Source organism: Gopherus flavomarginatus, chromosome 14 (assembly GCF_025201925.1).
Source record: "Gopherus flavomarginatus isolate rGopFla2 chromosome 14, rGopFla2.mat.asm, whole genome shotgun sequence".
Taxonomy (NCBI): domain Eukaryota; kingdom Metazoa; phylum Chordata; order Testudines; family Testudinidae; genus Gopherus; species Gopherus flavomarginatus.
This window is the reverse complement of record NC_066630.1, coordinates 34,536,744-34,558,949: the sequence shown is the minus strand read 5'-3', so window position 1 is coordinate 34,558,949 and position 22,206 is coordinate 34,536,744. Positions and strand designations below refer to the sequence as shown.

The window sequence follows — 22,206 nt, the reverse complement described above, 5'->3', positions numbered from 1 at the left end:
GTTGATGACTTACTTCTCATCAGAATCAGGGGAAGCTGGGGAAGACACTACCCATGATACAACTAGAATGTATTTATTCAGCAGCATCAAACTGTGCCACCATCATTACTGACAAGCAAGACTTACTATATCAATTTAATTGGACCCTCAAAAATCCACACAAAACTAGAAACCGACCAGAATTCCAAGAGAGACTGTAAGCAAGTCAACATATGAACATCTGGAATGCACACCAAGATCTTGATGAAGGCACAAGTAACAATGATTACACAGCTGTGCTGCCAAGAATCCTGCTTATATAAAGGCCTGTGAAATACTCTCTGCTGCAGGAAAAGGATGGCTTCAAAAACTCCTAAGGAACTCCACAATGTTCTTGTTTTAGTTACCATGCTGTGAATTTTGGAAAGGATGGCAGAGTTAGAGATACACCATCTTTTGAAAGGGATATATTTAGATTGCAGGATAATGGAGGGAAATTTGCAAGGTGATGGGCTCATCTATTGACAATCAGGTCTGACATTTTCAAACCTAGCTAGAACACTTGAACACCCAGCCTCCATGGATTTCAACAAGAAACAAATGTCCAAAATCCCTGTGCAGCTTTTAAAATCCCATCCTGGAGGTTTAACTAACATTTTTGTACTAACAGGGCTGTTACTCTCAGTCACACGTGAATGGAATTTTGTGCACCTGACAGTCCAAGAGTTTCAAAGAGCTTTACAAGCATTAATTAAGCAAGACTCCCAACTCCCGCACAAAGTAGATATAGCCCAAATACTGCAAATATCCACTCCAACTGGCCTGCCTGGAACCCCAGCTGACAAAGAGGCTCTGATCTACAGATCCGGTTTCAGAACCAGGACCTCAGTTTCTGGTCTCAGGTTTTCATGTTCAGCTGAGGCTCAGAGGTCGGATGAGTTACCCACAGCCACACAACAAGGCTGGATTACAGTCAGAAATAGAAGCCAGCAGGCTGCTTTTCTCCAACATTACGTCCTTCCCTGGCACCTCAGAGGGATCACCTCACACTCTGTATAATAAGGGAAGAAGGCAATTCAGATCCCTGGCCCCAGCACAGCCTGGGCTGCAGACTGGAGTGAAGTCTAGGGATTTAGTGCTACTGGTAAATACAAATCCATCATTAACCCTTTCCATGCTAACCTACAGGGATGCAAAACAGCAAACACGCTAGGTACCCACTAGGGAAGTACGTCACTTAGCCGCTCCATCAGCAGCCCCAGTGTAGAGCTTAAGTGGTGGAAAGGGTATTGCTCTGGCCCTCCAAACCAGGATGTATTTCACCGTCATTTATGGGTAACATGCCTATTTGCTGTAGGATTTAGGTTTCTAAATTTAATATACGTTACATGTTTACTAGTTATAGACATTAATTTGTTCAGTCTCACTACAGCTTTTCTGTGGAATTATATTCAAAACAGAGTTAAGGTTTAGAAAATGCATTCTTTTCATAAACTAAACAAATTCTACACTGCAAAAAATAGATAGTACAGACCTGCTTTTGAAGTGCCTCTGTAGATTCTTAACACAGCAGTTCCAATTCTTATATCATTACAAGCACATTCTTCACTATATCAGCATTGATTGCAGTAGTCACCAAAGAATTGATTCAGCTGTTAAAAGTGGCCTAGGCTAGAATATTTAGGAAGACGGAGAATAGGACTGAAGGGAAATGGCTACAAAAGAGAAGGATCGGAGTGGATTAAGGCTACAGGCTTGCACATTGGGCCCCAGATCCTGGAGTCACGGGATTATATTAGAAGTTAAGATTTAATATGTTATAACAGGAAGCTCTTTGCCCTCATGGTTAAGAAACAGCTTGACAATATGGGGTTGTAGTGAGGCCTTACTGGAAATCCTGCACCCCCGCATGTCTAAAAGCCTCTCCCTCCAGCCTTGCCGGAGGGACCACTGGACCCAGGAACCAACTGAATGCAGGGGACAACTAATGAATAACAGCGTCAGGAGTGAAGGTGTCAGATTTAAAACTAGGGATCCAGAAGGGGACACCCAGCAGAGAACCCTGGACAGTGCCCACTGCCCCTCAAAGCTGCCTAGGAAGCCAGCAGACGCTGCACAGAGGAACTCTACCCAGATGCATGAGATCAGGGAGGAGCAGAAACAGGCTCCACAGTCGCAAAGCACCCTCTCATCTGGCACCCTACCTCTGGTGAAAATGGCCACTTTGGCCAGGGCCAGGAGAAGGTTGATGAGGAGGTCTCGTGACTTCATGGGGCCATGGACAGGGTGTGAGAAGATAAACAGGTGTGGAGGAAAGTGCAGTCAGAACCTGAACAGGAGGTTCTGAAGGAGCTGGAATAGGGGCTGCAATCTGGCACATCTGAGATACGTGTGTGCCAGGTTCTCCCTCATGCTGCAAAAAGGGCAGCTGTTGGGGATGGGGGTGAACCGCACCAGGTACGCTCCCATGATCACGACTCCATGGAGGAGCTGCCAACCAATATCCTTGGCAAGCTGTGGTGGAAGAGAGGCTGCCCACCAGGGTTCCTCACCCTCCACTGTGAGGTGATAGATAGATAGTCCCACTGCTGGGATAAGCTCTGTGGGGGCCCTGCTGCCACCTCTGCCTCTCTGGGGAGAAGAGGTTACTATGGCTGCCACTTCTGCAGCTCCCAAATGAAGAGGAGCCCTGCTGCCAAGCCTCAGGAGAGGAGGGGCCCATATGCAATTGTCCGAGTCTGTCTGGGATGGGAGGAGCACCTCACCCCCAAAAATATGGGCCAGGGCAAGGAGGCAAAGGTGGAGCCAAAAGAGGGTCTGTGTCATGGTGTGCATAGGGCCTCAGATTGCCTTAATTCAGCCCTGGAAAGAGACAAGGAGTATGGCTAGGCTGGGTGCTTCATTCAAGTCAATGCAGAACTGCAGGGTTGAAACACAAAATGTAAGGAGGAACTGTGACCAGCTCTTTACAGGTGGTATTTGAACCCTGCTGCCCTTGCTAATCATAGGTTGGAAAACGCAGATCAGAAGACTCAGCTCTAACCCCTTTACACAAAGCTCCCACAGTACCAAAAGTTTGAGCGTCAGTCACAGCAGCATTTTGAACTCCAACCAAATCAGAAATATTATGAAGAGGGAAGTCTAGCTCCTTTCCCTCAATGTCAGTTCCTGCAAAATGCAGAACTGCATCCACCTCCAAGTGTGATCTCTCTGGATTTGCAGCGACATTGTTTGTGCCATTTTAATTTGGCAGTGAAGTCACTTAGACTTAGTCAAGACAACTGCATTGGAGGTCACAAAGACTAGAGGAGATTAAATATTAATGGATAAATTCTACCCTTAATACTATACACTGTGATGGGGCAAGGCCAGATGGCTACAGTAAAGTTGTAAGTAACAGGTATGTTAGCCCCAGGTAACCAAATCCCTAGTACCATGGTAACCACATGGCAGTTGCTCCAGGTTAATCAAGACACCTGGGGCCAATTAAGATCCTTTTAGAAGGCAGTGGAGATAGCTACATTGATTGGGCCACCTGAAGCCAATCAAGGGCTGGCTGGAACTAGTTAAAAGCCTCCCAGTTAGTCAGTGAGTTTGGTGTGTGTGAGAGGAGCTGGGAGCAAGAGGCACAAGGAGCTGAGAGTGTACTGTTGGAGGAGTGAGGAATACAAGCATTATCAGACACCAAGAGGAAGGTCCTGTGGTGAGGATAAAGAAGGTGTTTGGAGGAGGCCATGGGGAAAGTAGCCCTGGGAGTTGTAGCTGTTATGCGGCGGTTACAGGAGGCACTATAGACAGCTGCAATCCACAGGGCCCTGGGCTGGAACCCAGAGTAGAGGGTGGGCCCGGGTTCCCCCCAAACCTCCCAACTCCTGATCAGACACAGGAGAAATTGACCCAGACTGTGGGTTCCACCAGAAGGGAAGATCACTGAGATGAGCAAATTGCCAATAAGCGCAGGACCTACCAAGGTACAGGAGGAACTTTGTCACAACTGGTGTCATAAGTGGGATTTTTGGAGTGCATAGCGCGGCGGAAGAAGGAGAGAGATTCTTAAAAAAAATAAAAGGGGGGGGGTTCCCCACCACAATGGATGACGTAGTGCGGACACTGATACAGGCCACGGCGGCCCGGCAGGAGGCTACCCATGTCCAGGCAGCTGCCCAACAGAAGGCAGTGCAGCTGCTGCAAGAGACTAATCGCCTGCTGATGGACCAGTCTACGCAAGACCAAGCTATGTTGCGGGAACTGGTAAACCAGGTAGAGACCCTTACAGAGCTGAACCGTGGCCATGATGGGACGTGGCTCATATGGGCCAGCCATTGGCTGCAGAAAATGACGCAGGAGGATGATGTAGAGGCATACCTTCTGGCTTTTGAGAGGACAGCCCTACGGGAGGCCTGGCCTCGAGATCAGTAGTCTGGCATCCTTGCCCCATTCCTGTGTGGGGAGGCCCAGGCGGCCTACCATGATCTGCCTGAAGAGGCTGCAGCAGACTACCCCCAGCTGAAAGCAGAGATTCTGGCCAGATCTGGGGTGATGACCGCAGTGCGGGCCCAGAGGTATCATGAGTGGAGGTACCAGGAAGACAAAACCCCGCGGGGTCCCAACTGTATGACCTCATCCATCTCGCACGAAAGTGGTTGCAAACAGAGTCACAGAGTCCGGAAGAAATACTAGAGGTTCTGGTCATCGACCGATACATGAGGGCACTGCCACCAGATCTCCGCAAATGGGTAGGCTAGAACGATCCGTCCACCTATGATGAGATGATCACGCTGGTAGAAAGATGCATGACAGCCAGGGAGTTGACCTGACTACCCAAGGAAAGCCCCTTTCGTAGCAAACACCCAACCCCAGCCCTGGAAGGTGGGACAGCCAAACCCCTGGGGAGTCCTAGGTGGAGGAAGAGGGGGGCTGAAAACCAGCAGAGACTCCAGAGGGAAGGGATTGGCCTGAGTGGGGGGAACCCTGGGACTAAACCCCCTAACCCACATGATAGGGGAATGATTAGAAACAATTATAGATGTTATGCATGTGAGGAGTGGGGACACATAGCAGCACAGTGTCCCAGCACCGAGGAGCCTATGCAATGCAACTTGGGGGATTGGGAGGTCCCATGCTCCCTTATCCACCTTGCGGGCGTCGCATTAGCCCCGCATAACCACACCAGGCCAGTGAAGATAAATGGAGCAGAGACTTCAGTGCTTTTGGACTCGGGGAGTGCTATCACCCTTATCTTGGGTAAGTTGGTAAAAAGTAGCCAGCTGCTACAAGCCAGATGCATAGCAGTGACATGTGTGCATGGGGCCGTGAGCCATTACCCCACCATCCCAGTGGAGATAGAGGTTCAGGGGAACCCCATTGAGGTGACAGTGGGTGTAGTTCCTTAACTCCCATATCCTGTAGTCATTGGGAGGGACTACCCAGGGTTTGATAATTTACTCCCCCTGGAGAGGCTGGAGGGAGGTGGGGATCCTGTTGGCAGCGACTCATCGTTGGGGGAATGTCAACCTCCAATGTTTTCTGAGTTTTCTCAGGATCTATTCTCAGCCCCCCAAAAGGCCCGGAAGGAAAAAAAAGAAAGGAAGGCTGCGAAGGCCTTGGGAACCTGAATCCTGACCCAGGGCCAGAAGACCGTGCTAGTAGGCAGATGGACAAAAGCAGCCATCAGAGAAACTACCAACATGGGATGTGAGCCAGAGACTGGCCCCAGCCGTGATGGTGATGAGCCACTGGAAGAAGCAGAAGCCGGCCCATGGGAGCTCAGGCAGGTTAGTCCTGGGAGACAGACTTTTGGGCAGAACCAGGCAGAGGACCCTAGATATGATATGTCAGGAAAGAGATGGCTGAGATAGATGGGACACCAGTGGAGGGGAAGGTCCAGGGTCCAGGACCTTACTTTATAGTGAAGAAAGATCTCCTGTACCGTGTGGTGCAAATGCAGGAGCAGGAGATACATCAACTTCTGGTACCACAAAAACATCAAAAAGCCATGCTGAGCCTCGCCCACAGTCACCTGTTTGGAGGACACCTAGAAGTAGAGAAAACGCAGGCCAGGATCCTGCAGAGGTTCTTCTGGCCAGGAGTACATGAAGATGTCAGACGATACTGCACCTCTTGTCCAGAGTGTCAGCTACATAGCCCTTGCCCACACTTATGGGCCCCTTTGATACCTCTTCCAATAATAGAGGTACCATTTGTATGCATAGCCATGGATCTGATCGGGCACCTAGAGAAGACAGCTCGGGGCCACCAACATGTGCTAGTTGCACTAGACTATGCAACCGGATACCCAGAAGCCGTCCCCCTACGCAACACAGCTTCCAAGACAATAGCTAAGGAGCTAGTACAGTTCTTTTCCCGGGTTGGGCTACCCAAGGAGATACTGACAGATCAAGGGACACCTTTCGTGTCCAAGCTGATGAAAGATCTCTGTTCATTGCTCCATGTACAAGCCCTATGGACCTCTGTATACCACCCACAAACAGACGGCCTTGTGGAAAGGTTCAATAGGACCCTCAAGGCCATGATCAGGAAAGCAGTGATCCGGGATGGGAAAGATTGGGATATCCTATTGCCTTACCTCATGTTCATCATCTGGGAAGTCCCACAAGCCTCCACAGGTTTCTCTCCGTTCAAACTACTATATGGGTGCCACCCCCAGGGCATATTGGATATAGCCAGAGAAGCCTGGGAAGAAGAGCCAAATCCCAGAAGGAACATAGTTAAGCATGTACTACAGATGAGGGATCGGATAGCCCGAGTTACACCCACTGTACGGGAGAAAGCACAGAAGACCCAACGAACTCAGTATAACCACCAAGCAAAGCTTCGACGGTTCCAACCAGGGGATCGAGTAATGGTCCTGGTGCCCACAGCAGAAAGCAAGCTGTTGGCCCAGTGGCAGGGACCCTACAAAGTGATTGAAGCCATGGGAGAGGTAAACTATAAGGTGCGGCAGCCAGGCTGCAGGAAACGGGAGCAAATTTACCACATCAATCTTCTAAAACCTCGGCATGATCAAGAGGCACGCTTAGTCACCCAGGAGACCCTTCCCCTGGTGGATAACTTACACAAGCAAGTGAGGATATCACCCGACTTGACGCCAATCCAAAAGATAGAGGCAGCCGACATGATTAATGGCAACCGAGATGTGTTCTCTACAAAACCGGGGCGGACAACTGAGACCTATCACCATATCTGCACGATCCCCGGAGCCAAGGTAACACTGAGACCCTACCGAATCCCAGCAGCCAAAAGAGAAGAAATCAAGGCCAAAGTAAAGAAAATGTTAGAATTAGGCGTTATTGAAGAATCTTACAGTCAGTGGTGCAGTCTAATAGTTCTAGTGCCTAAACCTGATGGTACCATGAGATTCTGTAATGACTTTCGCCGACTGAATGAAGTATCCCAATTCGATGCATACCCCATACCACACATCGACGAACTGGTTGACCGACTGGGTAGTGCCCGATTCTTGACCATACTGGATCTGACAAAAGGGTCTTGGCAGATTCCCCTGACCAAAGAAGCTAAAGAAAAGACAGTGTTCTCCACCCCAGATGGGCTATTCCAGTACACTGTTCTCCCTTTTGGGCTACATGGGGCCCTAGTCACATTCCAGTGCCTCATGGATAAGCTGCTGTGCCCCCATACTAGTTATGCAGCCGCATACCTAGATGATGTCATCATCCATACACCAGACTAGGGAACCCACTTGGAGAAAGCTGAGGCAGTACTATGCACCTTAAAGCAGGCTGGTCTCATGGCTGATCCCGCTAAATTTGTCATAGGACTAGCAGAGGCTAAGTACCTGGGATATATTGTAGGAAGAGATATAGTGGAGCCCCAAACTATTAAGCTACAGGCGATTCAAAACTGGCCCTGGCCAACCCGAAAGAAGCAGGTCCGTGCGTTCCTAGGCATAGTAGCCTACTACCGATGCTTTATTCCCCACTTCGCCAGTAGGGCAAGTCCTCTAATGGGCCTGGTGAAGGCCCGAGGTCCAGACATGGTGACGTGGACCAACATAGCAGAGAAGGCATTCATAGACCTTCGGACGGCTCTCTGTAATGACCCCATACTCATAGCCCTGGACTTTACCAAGGAATTTATTTTACAAACAGATGCTTCTGAGGTGGGGTTGGGGGCAATTCTGTCGCAAATGATTGGAGAACACCACCAGATCCTCTACCTAAGCAGAAAGCTGCTCCCAAGAAAAACAGAAGTATGCAGTAGTTGAGAGAGAATGCCTTGCTGTCAAATGGGCCATGGAGACATTGTGTTATTACCTATTAGGCCGGCGATTTACTCTTGTGACAGACCACGCACCCCTCCAGTGGATGCAGAGAAATAAGGGAAAGAATGCAAGGGTAATCAGGTGGTTCTTGTCCCTCCAACCATTCCAGTTCTGCATATGGCACAGGGCTAGATGCCACCATGGCAACACTGATGGTCTATCACGAGCACACTGCCTGGCGTCCCAAGTTGCCCAACTCGATGGTGTTGAGCAGAGTGGGGGGATATGTGATGGGGCAAGGCCAGATGGCTACGGTAAAGTAGTAAGTAACAGGTATGTTAGCCCCAGGCTAACCAAATCCCTAGTACCATGGTAACCACATGGCAGTTGCTCCAGGTTAATCAAGACACCTGGGGCCAATTAAGATCCTTCTAGAAGGCAGTGGAGATAGCTACATTGATTGGGCCACCTGAAGCCAATCAAGGGCTGGCTGGAACTAGTTAAAAGCCTCCCAGTTAGTCAGTGAGTTTGGTGTGCATGAGGAGCTGGGAGCAAGAAGCGCAAGGAGCTGAGAGTGTACTGTTGGAGGATTCAAGAACACAAGCATTATCAGACACCAGCAGGAAGGTCCTGTGGTGAGGATAAAGAAGGTGTTTGGAAGAGGCCATGGGGAAGTCGCCCAGGGAGTTGTAGCTGTCATGCAGCTGTTACAGGAGGCACTATAGACAGCCGCAATCCACAGGGCCCTGGGCTGGAACCCAGAGTAGAGGGTGGGCCCAGGGTCCCCCCAAACCTCTCAACTCCTGATCAGACACAGGAGGAGTTGACCCAGACTGTAGGTTCCACCAGAGGGGAAGATCACTGAGGTGAGCAAATCCACCAATAAGCACAGGACCCACCAAGGTAGAGGAGGAACTTTGTCACAACACGCAACCCCCATTAGCTTCATCCCACTGACTGAGGAGACGTGTGACCACTGGGAGCTCTGCACAGAACACAAGCATAGACTCAGATGACTAGGAATGTCCTTTTCATCCCATCACCTCCGATACCCTGATTGTCAGGCTCACCTACCATTTTCAAGAAGTAAACAGCACTTCCAGTGCATGCTTCTCATCCACATTTCTAACTGTATTAGGCACGCAAGCTTTTCAAAATGTCGGCCAAGTTAATCCATTATGTAAACCCACTGACTTCAGTGGAGTAACACAAGAAATAAACATGGCCAGCCAATTGTTTGCAAGATACTAATGGGGCACTAGTCCATTTCAGCAATTAACGAAGAACAAAAGCTATTTTGTAATAAAATTAGCCTTTAAAATAAAGACTGACAAAAAATCACAGGTGAAACAGAACTGAAATGTTTTTGTTGTTGTTGTTAAACTAGGTGAAGCTGCTGCTTAAAACAATGTTTGGGATGACAGCTTTTTTTGAAAACATTCATTTAATTCACCCCTAAGCACTTTAAAACAGCTACAATATTAAAGCCCTGAAAAATCAGGTTCTATAATCTAAATGTTCAATGCTGCCTAGGATGTCCTCAAAACTCTTGGATGCAAATCTGCAACTCTGGAAGCTGTTTAATTGTGGTTTTCTTGGCAATTTCACTCATTTCCCACAATCACTTCCTTAAGTCAAAGAATTGTTATATTTCATGTAGGGTTTATTATTACTCCTGCAGCAGGTTAATATGATGGGTTTAAAAAAAAAACACGATTCAACGGCAGTTTTCATTTCCTGTGCTGCTAGAAGAAGGATAAGGGAGGTGTGACGAAGCCTGCTGAAGGAGGAGACTGTAGGGGAGAGGGTAAAGGAAAATAAAAATGTTCAGTTATATAAAAAAGTCTGATCAATAGTTGTAGTATCATGTGTGTAGGGGAATTTAGGAATACAGACAAGGCCTTTCCCAGGCTCTCCTACAAAATGCGTCCTGACTCCCCATCAAATCCATGGAGACTGGCACCATGAGGTTTCTGTTCTTGCATCAGGTGTGTCAAAGTAAATCTTCCCTTCGCTCCCCCACCCTGACTACTGTTAGTAAATGCCTGTCCCATGACTGCAGGGAGGGCTGATGCTCCTTCCATTATTAATATAAAACAGTAACACAATCTAAGTACCTGCAGCCACACCGCTTTGGGTTATGTCACCATCAGCAGCTCTCATGAGTTAAGCATGGGTTGACGTGATCAGTGCTCGCAGGGGTAGCCAACATCAACTCCCACAGAAGAGAGAGAGAGGTGGTGATTCAGTGCACAGCACACTTTCCTCCGGGTGCTGAAGTATTGTTCCACCTGGCAATAGGGGCTCTGGTCTGTGGAGATGCTGTTTTCCAGATCAAACTACTAAGCGTACTTCCCCATGCGAGTAGACAGACACTAGCTCAAGCAGAGCTGGCGCACTAAAAATAGCAGTGCAGCCAGGGGTAGCATGGGTGGCACTACAGGACTCCCTAGGTATGTACTCCACCGCCACCCCTGACTACACTGCTATTTGCAGCATGCTAGCTCCAGCAGAGGTAGCACATCTGTCTACTTGCATGGAGAAGCATGCTTCCAGCTGCAGTATAGACAGACCCTAAGTCATTGCAGATCTTATCCTACTGAAGCTCCTACTTTTCACAAGACTGTGGGTTGCAAACAAAGGTGTCCTGGCCAAGTTCTTATTTCAGTATTTATTCCATGCTTACTTATATTCCTCTTGCAGTTTCACCTGGTTATGAGACAATCCTGGAGCATAAAATAGACACCTTTCCTGCAGAATGGAAGTGTTTTCTCTACAGGAACTCACTGCTAATCAATGGAATTCATGCAGTAGGGCAAGACATCCTTTGAAGGAAAGGTGGAATTTTAAGGCTACAAGAGGTGGGCAGAAGCTACATTTCAGAAATAGGTAATGAGACCTTCATATGTATGTGATCACTGCTGGACTCAGGGGAGACCTCAAAAGGTGGATGGTACGCCATGATTTGGAGCCAGCCATAAGCAATTTTGGCCTTTGGTGCAACTGAAGGCAGGCTCAGGGCTGCTCTAAGTTCCATTTGGATGTTGATGGCTCCTGGCAGCCGAGGATAGCCATGCCACTATGAACCCCTGCCAAGGGTACCTTCAGAAAGCCAATTAAGCCAGAGTAGCACAAAGAGGTTTAGTAGGGTCAGGAATCTGGCCTCTAGTCTCTTCAATCAATTGCTCACTTCTCAAAGGAATTCTTATGCTCTTTTGCATTTACCCATTTGTTTTTCTACATTAATACAGTTACAGACACTTTCCACCCAGCAGGGTCTTTAAAAGATCTTTCTTGCTCCCATTGCAATCAGTTCTGGTTGTCTTCTTAGCAATATAAGTACCTATGAACTCTGTCTCCTTCGTACTTGTTGAAGTATTGGGTGGGTGTGCATCTTACAGGATAAGCATCAAGAAGTGCTATTAGTGGAGAAAGTTATGGTGCTAACATGGCACAGCTAAATCAAAGGAACGAGCATCTGCCAAAGGGATGTTAATATCTGGATTACACAGGATGCTCTTTTCTTTCTTTCTTTCTTAGGAGAGGAGGGGGGGGAGGGGGGAGGGAGGCAACCTATGCCTTCAGAAGGATCTAAGTAATGCTTCAAAAGGCACAATTGAATAACAGCTGGACAGGAGTGCAGGTTTCAAGAGGCCATTTCCACACAAAGATTTGTTGGATGTAATATTCCCATAGATATCTATGGTTCAACAGTATCTCTACTTCGACTCCAAACTTCACTGACTTGCAGGTGTACAATGCTAGCTTGCCATGGCAATATTTTACCAAAGCAGGTGATTTGCTGGAGAAAAGGATCATTTGTCCTTCACCCTTCCTATTGATTTGCAAAGGGAGCTCTCACCACATGTGGCATGATCATGCTTTGGAAGCCTTAGTGAATTTCAGGCAGGATACAGAGGAGTCAAACCTCTGTATTGTTCTGTGGAGCACTCTTATTTCTTCTTTAATATTTTAGTACTGGTGGAAGGTCTGGTGGTCTTTTATTGCTGCACAGAACAGATGCAGTACAGACTTTGGTGTGAGCTAGCTCTCCTGCCCACATCCCAGTACACATACAATACAGTGTTCCGGCCTGGAACTTCTACTCTCACCTTGCAGGATTGCTAGGTCCCTTTAGCTCTTGGCCTCTGCCGAGAAAGCCAACCAGAAAGCCAAGACAAATGTGATGCACGAAGATGTAAGCCAGGAACCAGACAGAGATCAACAACTCATTTCTACAGGGCACATGACTGGCCCTGTAGTTGAGCAATACTTAAATATTGTGACAAAGTTCCTCCTCTACCTTGGTGGGTCCTGCGCTTATTGGCAGAGTTGCTCACCTCAGTGATCTTCCCCACAATCTGGATCAACTCCTCCTGTGTCTGATCAGGAGTTGGGAGGTTTGGGGGGAACCCAGGCCCACCCTCTACTCTGGGTTCCAGCCCAGGGCCCTGTGGATTGCAGCTGTCTATAGTGCCTCTTGTAACAGCCGCATGACAGCTACAACTCCCTGGGCTACTTCCCCATGGCCCCCTCCCAACACCTTCTTTATCCTCACCACAGGACCTTCCTCCTGGTATCTGATAACGCTTGCACTCCTTAGTCCTCCAGCAACACACCCTCTCACTCTCAGCTCCTCGTGCCTCTTGCTCCCAGCTCCTCACACACACTTCCTCTCCTCTGGCTCCTCCCTCCCTGACTGGAGTGAGCTCCTTTTTAAACCCAGGTGCCCTGATTAGCCTGCCTTGATTGGCTGCAGGTGATCTAATCAGCCTGTCTGCCTTAATTGGTTCTAGCAGGTTCCGGATTACTCTAATGCAGCCCCTGCTCTGGTCACTCAGGGAACAGAAAATGACTCAGCCAGTGACCAGTATATTTGCTCTCTACCAGACTCCTGTACTCCACTGGCCTGGGTCTGTCACAATATGTATATCATGCCCAGTCTTTAGCTAACCTCTGCTTCCCATCAAAGTCCTATTAACACTCTAGAGGTCAGGGCATTCTGAGATACTGGAAAGCTTTTGGATTTTAAAAGTGGAGATTGAGGAGAAGGGTCATTTCCAGTCCTCCATTTTTTCATCCTGAGAGAGAAATGAGCAGAGTTACAGGGGTGAAAGGGAGAGGAGGAGAGAAAGAATGAGTACATTAAAAACAGAAGAGGGGAACAGAGTAAGAAGAAAATATTGGAAATGTGATTGTTTTACAAGCTAGAGCTAGAATAGAGACTAAGGGAGAGAGAATTACAAAAAATGTTGGTTCTTTGTTCTACATTTGGGAAGTCACTGCTAGACACAAGCCAAATTCTTCCCGAAGTTACATCCATGCAGCTTCATTTAAGTCAATAAAAGGAGTTGTGGAGGCGTCATCTAGGGTAGAATTTGGCCACAGAGCAGGTTATTAAAGAGCTGAGAAATATGGAAGGAGAATGAAGAGCAACAAGCCCTAATCAGAAGTGTTAGAGAATGGAGAGGAGAGTGTTCCACTAGATAATGCATCTCATGGGCCAGATCTTCGAAAGGGCTCAGCATATTGGATGCTGAGCTTTTCTGAAACCTGGTTGAGGCCTTCCAAAAGATGGACACTTAATGGGATGCCAAGTGGTAGATGGGCACATATAAAAATCTGACCCCATGTATTTAAACCATACGGGACTCACCTGCCTACAGTTTAATACTGATCATCATCTTTTGTTGCTGCTATCTATGAATTAAGCAATGATATTAATGTGATTTATTCAAAGATAGCTTTGTTTCAGTGTTAATTTCAGCCACTACTCTTGTGCTTTTAATTAAAAAGCGGGGCACCAGGAAGTGATTGATACCTATGGTCTGCAAATAAATGTCTGTGTGCTGACCAGATGGAGTTATAAATGGTTCTCTCTAGATATGTCTACTGCTCTCATCCCCAGGGTTTCTTGCATTTACATTTTACACTGTATGTGTATATACACCTACACACACAAATTATATGATTTGGTACAGTTCCGTTGCACTATTTCCCTTGGCCTTTACAGTTTAATGCTGTTACCACTCTTGCAATTTTATTAATAGTCTCACAATATTTGGTGTTTGTGGGGTTTGGGGTTTTTTAAAAAACACACCACCGTGCCTGATTATATGAGAATTCCAGATAAAACATTTTAGTCCTCATCATCTCTAAATAACCCAGAAGGCAAATCAAAATAAATCAACATATATTATTTTTAAAATCTCATGATCTTTAAGGAAGTCTCATTAATTTGGTTGGCCTGATTCATGATTTTTGAATGTTTGACTCTAGCAGTACTGGATTAACTACTGATAGCCAGCATGAATGCTACAGTATAGTCTTAATTTAATTACCACCCCAGCTGGGAAATAAGACGACCAATTTAACAAACTATGTGGTCAAATGTCATAAATAATTGAACCATACGGCAGGAAAGCTGTGTGCAAATTGGTGTCTGTTAATGAGGAGTGCTCCCCAATCAGACTGCTTAGAGATCAGTGAGTATTATGGGCTGTAACTATGGCACATTAAACAAAACTAACAACTCCAGGTATGTCGCATGCTGCTGAAATGCACCAGCATGCAAATGGGTGCAATGTTACATAGTTGAGTTTCAAAATGTGGGAATGCATTGAGATCCATGCTGATGACGACTATTTAGATACAGATCCCTGTCTGATCCTAGCACAGTAGGCTGATTTTGCTGATATGGCAGCAAATTAGTTTTAAATACTGTGACAAAGTTCCTCCTCTACCTTGGTGGGTCCTGCGCTTATTGGCAGAGTTGCTCACCTCAGTGATCTTCCCCACAGTCTGGGTCAACTTCTCCTGTGTCTGATCAGGAGTTGAGAGGTTTGGGGGGAACCCAGGCCCACCCTCTACTCTGGGTTCCAGCCCAGGGCCCTGTGGTTTCAGCTGTCTATAGTGCCTCCTGTAACAGCTGCATGACAGCTAAAACTCCCTGGGCGACTTCCCCATGGCCTCCTCCAAATACCTTCTTTATCCTCACCACAGGACCTTCCTCCTGGTGTCTGATAATGCTTGTACTCCTTAGTCCTCCAGCAGCACACCCTCTCACTCTCAGCTCCTCGTGCCTCTTGCTCCTAGCTCCTCACACGCACTTCCTCTCCTCTGGCTCCTCCTCATCTGACTGGAGTGAGCTCCTTTTTAAACCCAGGTGCCCTGATTAGCCTGCCTTGATTGGCTGCAGGTATTCTAATCAGCCTGTCTGCCTTAATTGGTTCTAGCAGGTTCCTGATTACTCTAATGCAGCCCCTGCTCTGGTCACTCAGGGAACAGAAAATGACTCAGCCAGTGACCAGTATATTTGCCCTCTACCAGACTCCTGTACCCCACTGGCCTGGGTCTGTCACAATACTGAATAATGCTTTCCATGTATCTTAGTGCAAGAAATCAGCACAGCATAGCCTACCATTGCTCTTTCCTAGCATGTATCAATCACTATTTTAAAGCCCTGTTTATGCTGGGAAGTGCCCAGTGTTTAAAGATACTCTCCATTCATTTATTAATAGGGTGCAGCAGAGCTAGTCTGCAATTTTACGTGATATATTTTAACACTGGGAATACCAGAATCTTAAACTGCACCTTAAAACACTATTTATCATCTATTTTACTCACCCAAAAGAATGTACATGAGCCTGTTTGCAGACCAGTCAAAGACACAGAAAAATATTGCAAGGAAAATTTGGACTCAAACTAGTTTCTATCCCTAAATTATGTTTCTCTTGTCACCGACCATGAGATCTCACCCATTCTACCTTCTCCATTTTATCCTTCCTTAACCCTCAAGGTCCCATGAAGAGCCACTATTCCATTGTAGATGAGCAGTTTCTTAAGACCCCATCAATGTTTTTCATTAATCACACCGAAGGATCATTGTCTGTTACTTACCAGTCCCCACCTGTCCCCTTCCCTATCTACCCCATTGTCTTTAAAGAACTCCTGTCACTCTGGCAGAGCAATGAGGTCATTAGTAGGTAACAAACCAGTTAACAAGGATAGCTATGTAGGGACCTTTCACTAAGGCCAACAAATCATATCAAACTTCCAAACTGGTATTATATAGTTTATCGTATTCTAGGCAGGGGCTTTTCTTAAGTCAGTGTCCAGTGATTGTATACAGTAAAAAGTTAAATATGTAGGTTCATTCAAAAAGTCATGCAGAAAAATCTAAAATTCCAACACCATGCTGTGTGGTAGGTATTTTGCACATGCATTTTTGATCCTGCTGTCTATACAGTACCTCTTTCTTAAATGCCTAGATAGTTGTTATGAACTTGAATAAAAGGTATCAGGGATGCATAACTCAAAGGAAATTTAGAGCAGGAGAAAGAATAAAGAATGGAAATAAGTAACATGAATAATTTGTAAGTTTCAGAACAGGCATCTGAGCTGAGTGACTAATTCATAACCAATGATTTAAACAAATTTAACCTTCTTCTGACTGTTAAGCTGCCTGTGAACGGGTTGTGATTTGCTTAGATTTGGTATTCAAATATATTTGATTAAATTTTTCACAGATCATTCATTCTACAGCTTTCTCTCTAGAATTCAAACTGCTTAGTTGTGACTAGTCAAATAAGTCACATGGTATATTTTATTCCCTGAATGGATTAATGGAACTCATTCAGGTTTCTGGTGCTGATGCTCATGGAAAGAGAACAAGTTTCTTCCACGAGAATTTGAGAGTGTGATCTTAAAGTTGCTTTTAGAAAATATTCTTGAGAGTAAAAGTTCATGGAAAGCAATGACTTAAAGGGCCCATGAACACAGTTGGCAACTTTCACATGGTAAATAAGCACCCCAACTTTCACAATAAGCCTAAAATCAAGCAAATCCCATTTCAAAACAAGGCCAAAACAAGCCAGTCCCTGAGAACCTCAACACTATGTGACTAAATCCCCCCAGAGTGCAGTCTGGGACTGTGGTGGACCTGCTGTGCACCCCTGACTCTCTCTCCCCTTTGCCCCTGCTTGCTGCCACTTACCCCTGCTTGCTGGGAGCCGATTTAAAAAAAAAAAGCAACAAGCTACAAGTCAAAAACTAGCCTACGTGCAACTCATAAGCCAATTAAGCCAACACTAAGCCCAAATTTCTGTGGTTTTTTTCATGGGTTTGGCATGCCTACAAATACAGGAAGGATGGTCTTGTGATTAGGGCATTGGAAAAGGACTGTGGAGCCCTAAAATGCATTCCTAGCTCTGCCACAGACTTTTTGGACAAGTCTTTCATTGTGCCTTAAGTTCCAGATATGTAAAATGGCAATAATACTTCCTTTCTCCCACCCTTCTATCTTATCTAGATTGTAAGCTCTTTGGAGTGGTAACTGTCTCAGCAGGTGTTTATAAAGAGCCTAAGACAGCAGAGTCACAATCTCAGTTAAAGCTCTTGCTGTAGTTATTAGGAATGAAGGTAAAGCAAACTTTTAAAGAACCACAACATTTTCAAATTATTTTTGCAGCATTCACTCAATTCTACTTTCAACCCACAAGAGATAATGCAAAAAAAGATCTTTAACAATCTAACTGGAAAGCAAAGGAATGATTCAGATATAGATGAATGTGCTGTGCATTACAGTTTGTTTTGTTTCCCCGTGGTTACATAATTTTACAAGTTTATACTTCATGTTTTCTCATATCAATCTCTCCTTTTCCCATTTTCAAAAAAAAAAATTCTAGCATGTTGAATCGAGCTTAACATTAATATGACTGTTTTTAACTAAAAAAAATCTTCCACCTAGTGAGCATTGTGTCAGGCCAAAATATTTTTTGCGCAACTGTATCATCTACAGATGCCACTGTCTGAGCAAATATGTAATTATAACTGTTTGCACTATATTTTCTTCAGGAGTTGCCTGTGCTAGGGTTTGTTCCCCCCTTCTCCCTCAACTCTGTTCTCTTTTAATTCCATGTAAATGCAAAGGATTTACTAAAACTGTAAATATTATGACGTATTAAATACACATTCCCTAACAATATTGACATAAAAGTTACAAATCACTTGCATGCCCTAAAGACAGCTCAATGCAAGCTATTACATAGCTGTCCTTGGGGATTTTTTTCACTACTCTTCAGAGGGTTCTATATTTTTGGTGAAGATACAATCAAGAAAAGTTGCACAATTTGTACAGGTGCAAGCTAATAAAATAGGACTATGAGTAAACATCAGATGTAAAAATTGTTAAATTACCGAAATTCTCATTAGATTTTTATGACTAAAAACAGACTATTGTAATCATAAGAATAGCAGAGAAGAAAATTTGACAAAGCCCAATTATGTTTCACAAGCATGCCACACATAATGAGAGCATGTCCTAGCATCTCAAGAAAAGAACACAGCAAAAGGTATTCTGTTTAATCATCTTCATTTTACAAAGCAATCCAGCATTCATGCCTGACACACACAGCCTCTCTCAGGTACAGTACAGGCTGGCTATTTAGTTAGTTACCAAGTGAAATTCTCTCTCTTGACTGAAATTCACATGCCAGAGCCTTGTGAGATCAATGAATTCATAGTTATTTTATTCCGGGACTTTTTTTTTAAACTTCTGGTTAATTTTGTAAGAATTTTAAATATGCTCAACTAATTTCTTGCATAGTTGAGAGAAGAAATCTACCTCAAAGGTTGGAATGAACTCATTTTATGTATCTCTTACTCTTGTAAAGGGTTTAATTACATTAATATGCCCCACACTTTTCTTTCACACAAAGTGTCTCAAATACAGATTTCATTTAGATTTAAACATCCAATTTAATGTACCTTAAATGCCAAATGACCAAGCTCATTTGAGGCTTAACATTAAAAAAAATCCACTTTACAGCAGTGGCTCTCAGCCTTTTCAGATTACTGTACCCCTTTCAGGAGTTGATTTGTCTTGCGTACCATCAAGTTTCATCTCACTTCAAAACTACTTGCTTACAAAATCTGAGAAACAAAAAAAGTGCCACGGCACACTATCAAGCAATTTTTCAGTACTTCTAATTTGTACCATATAATTATAAAATAAATCAATTAGAATATAAGTATTGTACTTACATTGAAATGTACAGTATATAGAGCAATATAAACCAATCATATGAAATTTTAGTTTGTACTGACTTCACTAGTGCTTTTTATGTAGTCTGTTGTAAAACTAGACAACTATCTAGATGAGTTGCTGTACCCCCTGGAAAACCTCTGTGTATCCCCAGGGGTACCTGTACCCTGGTTCAGAACCACTGCTTTACAGTTTCACCTTAGGAAATGTGCCAGAAATAACACCATATACTGCGTTTTATTTTTTATTTAACCTAAGTACATATTGGATGTTACTAGCTATTGAGCAATTATCACAGAATACCTATCATTCACTTGTAAATTAAATACAATAAGAGATATTCCATTTCCCATAATCAAAGTGGAATTGCATCACACCACTAACTCAGCATGCCAAGCCAGGTTTAGGAACACTAACTATTCTTAAATTTCAGTGTTGTTAAAGTGCCATTTGCTTTCTATCGACTGAAACCTAGCCAACTGCATTGATCAAATGCATTTAGAAAACAGCGGGTTTTGAAGTGCAAACAAACCTATTTAATCTAATCTCAAACGGCAGAGCAGATGTTTGCCTTAAAATATTCATCTAAATGGACGGTCCATATAGATTTTGCCCTTTCTGGCTCCCATCTCTCCCAGCAATATTGATCCACACAAACACCCCGGATACTTTTCAAGCTCAGAAGACAGTAGCATGTGCATTTAACAGGAAAAGCAGCGATTGTACCAGCAAGAGAAGATTGGGGGGACACTGCTACCACATAATGGAGCATTAGGAGGTTCTTCCAAATGAACCTGTGTTGGCTTGGGCGCCGACTACTCTTACTGACACAGTGCCCAGGGGAGTTTCAGCTTCTCCCTTTAGGCGCTGCCAATGGCCCAGAGAAGCAGCTCAGCGGAAACTCCTGGCATGAAACTGACAGCAGGGACTGGAGCTCGCAGAAGCGGCGTTAAGACCCGGGTCCCTGCTGCCCAAAGCACTCACATGGCCGCTTCTAGGGACCACTGCGCTGCCCTTTGAGGTGCAGATCCCCTGCGATGCGAGACCTACCCACATGGCCCCGCACGTTGCGCATTTTAAACCTGAACTCTCCTGGGTGCTGAAAGCTGCCCAGACCGGGGGCCCCTCTCGCCCGAGTTGAAGTGCCGCTGTGTTAGGCTGCACGGACAGAGCAAGCGCCTCCCCTGCTCTTTGCCTGGCTGCAAACCCTCCCGACCCCGCCGCTACCCGGGGGCTTCCCGGCCGGCCGCCCGGCGCGGTGCCAGAGACGGGGCATGAGGAGGCAGCGGGGCCATGCAAGGGGGGGTGATGGCGCGACTCGCAGCGCCCTCACTTTGGGGGCGCTTTGCACCAGTCCAGGCTCCCCCTTTAAAGTGCAGGGGCCGGGAGAGACCCGCACACGCCGCTCCCGCAGCACCCGGGAGCCCTACCGCCGCCCAGTCCCCCAGCGCGGCCCGAGCCCCGCGGGCCGGGGCTTCGGACTCACATCCAGGATCACCGAGGTGCCTTTCCGCTGCCCCGGGGGCAAGGAGCCCTGGCCGGCGGCCGCCTGCCCCTCCTGCAGGAGCTCCCTGTCCGAGAGGATGCTCTTGTCGCTCATCTTGGTGACTATCCAGCGGAGCAGCCCGTCCAGTCCCCTGATCTGCGGCTGCTGTTTGTGGAGGATCTTGTGGACGCTGTCCCTGCAGTAGCGCGCTGCCTGCTCACACATCTTTCACACAGTCTTCATGCTGGAGCCGGGGGTATTCCCTCCCACACAGGCTGCATCACCCCTGACAGCACTCGCTGGCACCGCTGCAAACCCCACCCTGCACACTCACAGGAGGGGAGCAGCCAGGGGCGGATCCAAGGGGCCACATGGGGTGGGAGGGAAAGATAGGGGAAAGCTGCTTTGTGCTAACTGATAAGCGCTGCAGCCCTCTGCTCACAGCCCCCCAGCTCCTACTAAACCTCATTCAGTGAGAACCCAGCTTCAATCACTGCCCCCCCCCCCCCCCCACTCCTCTTCCACAACCATGGTTAGAACCCAGGAGTCCGGGCTCCCAACTCCACTCACTGCCCCCCACTCCTCTTCCACAACCAGGGCTGGAACCCGCCGGTCCTGACTCATGTCACGGGTGACCAAATCTGAATGAATGGTGGTATGACTTAGCACACAGGATCACAGTGCCTCACATTTGGCCCATTTTGGTTGCTTGGCTCTGCCGATGAAGCTAGAACCTCTCTCAGGCACAAGCTGCTGGAAACGCCTCTACTTGGTCTCCATCTGTCAAGGCTGACTCCCCACTCTGGCACTTCCCGTGCAGAAGGTGGGGGCCCACAAGGATTTTTAAAAATTAATACTTGTCACTCCAGGCTTGCATTAAACTCCCCAGGTGACAGCTTTTTTCTGACCTTGGCTTGGTAAATGTTGCCACCATCCAAATGCAACCCCCCCCCTTTTTTTTTTGATCCCAGGAAGGCGCACTTGGGAATTCCTTCCTGTGGGGTACCCACACAAGCCCTTTCACACACAACCCCCACCGGGAAAGAGCTGAGAAATAAAACAAAAGTAAGTAGCTGTTGCCACCAGCTAATTAAACAACTTATGCACAAACCTCTTGGGACACCAAAAATGCAACAACAGACACAAAGGGGAAGTATTTTCCCCCATTTTAAAAAGCTCTAGCCTTCCCATTGGCTCTTTTGTTCAGGTGCCCACTCCCTTTCCTTTACCTGGGGGACTCTGTTAGCCCTTAACAGTTAAAGCAAGCAGAGAACAGCCACCAAGAGGGACTTTCTAGCTAATTGGCTGGCTGGGTGTCCATAAAAGGGAGCTACCCTGCTTCATTTATCACACCATCGTTACTGTGTCAGACCAAAAATTTGAATCCTTGTTTACGTAGGACAACCCAGAATACAACTTACTTCCAGCACCCCACAAAAAACCCTCACAAAACCA

At 46.3% G+C, this 22,206-nt stretch overlaps 1 protein-coding gene across 1 annotated transcript in view; it reads right to left on the bottom strand.

The window, feature by feature from the left end:
• NECAB2 (N-terminal EF-hand calcium binding protein 2) overlaps positions 1-21,145 on the bottom strand; it is a 316,012-nt gene extending 294,867 nt beyond the window's left edge. The window contains exon 1 of the mRNA XM_050922735.1: positions 20,752-21,145. Within this exon, the coding sequence (XP_050778692.1) occupies positions 20,752-20,976 (225 nt within the window). The 5' untranslated portion in view covers positions 20,977-21,145. The remainder of the gene's footprint in view (positions 1-20,751) is intronic.
• Positions 21,146-22,206: the final 1,061 nt, after the last annotated feature.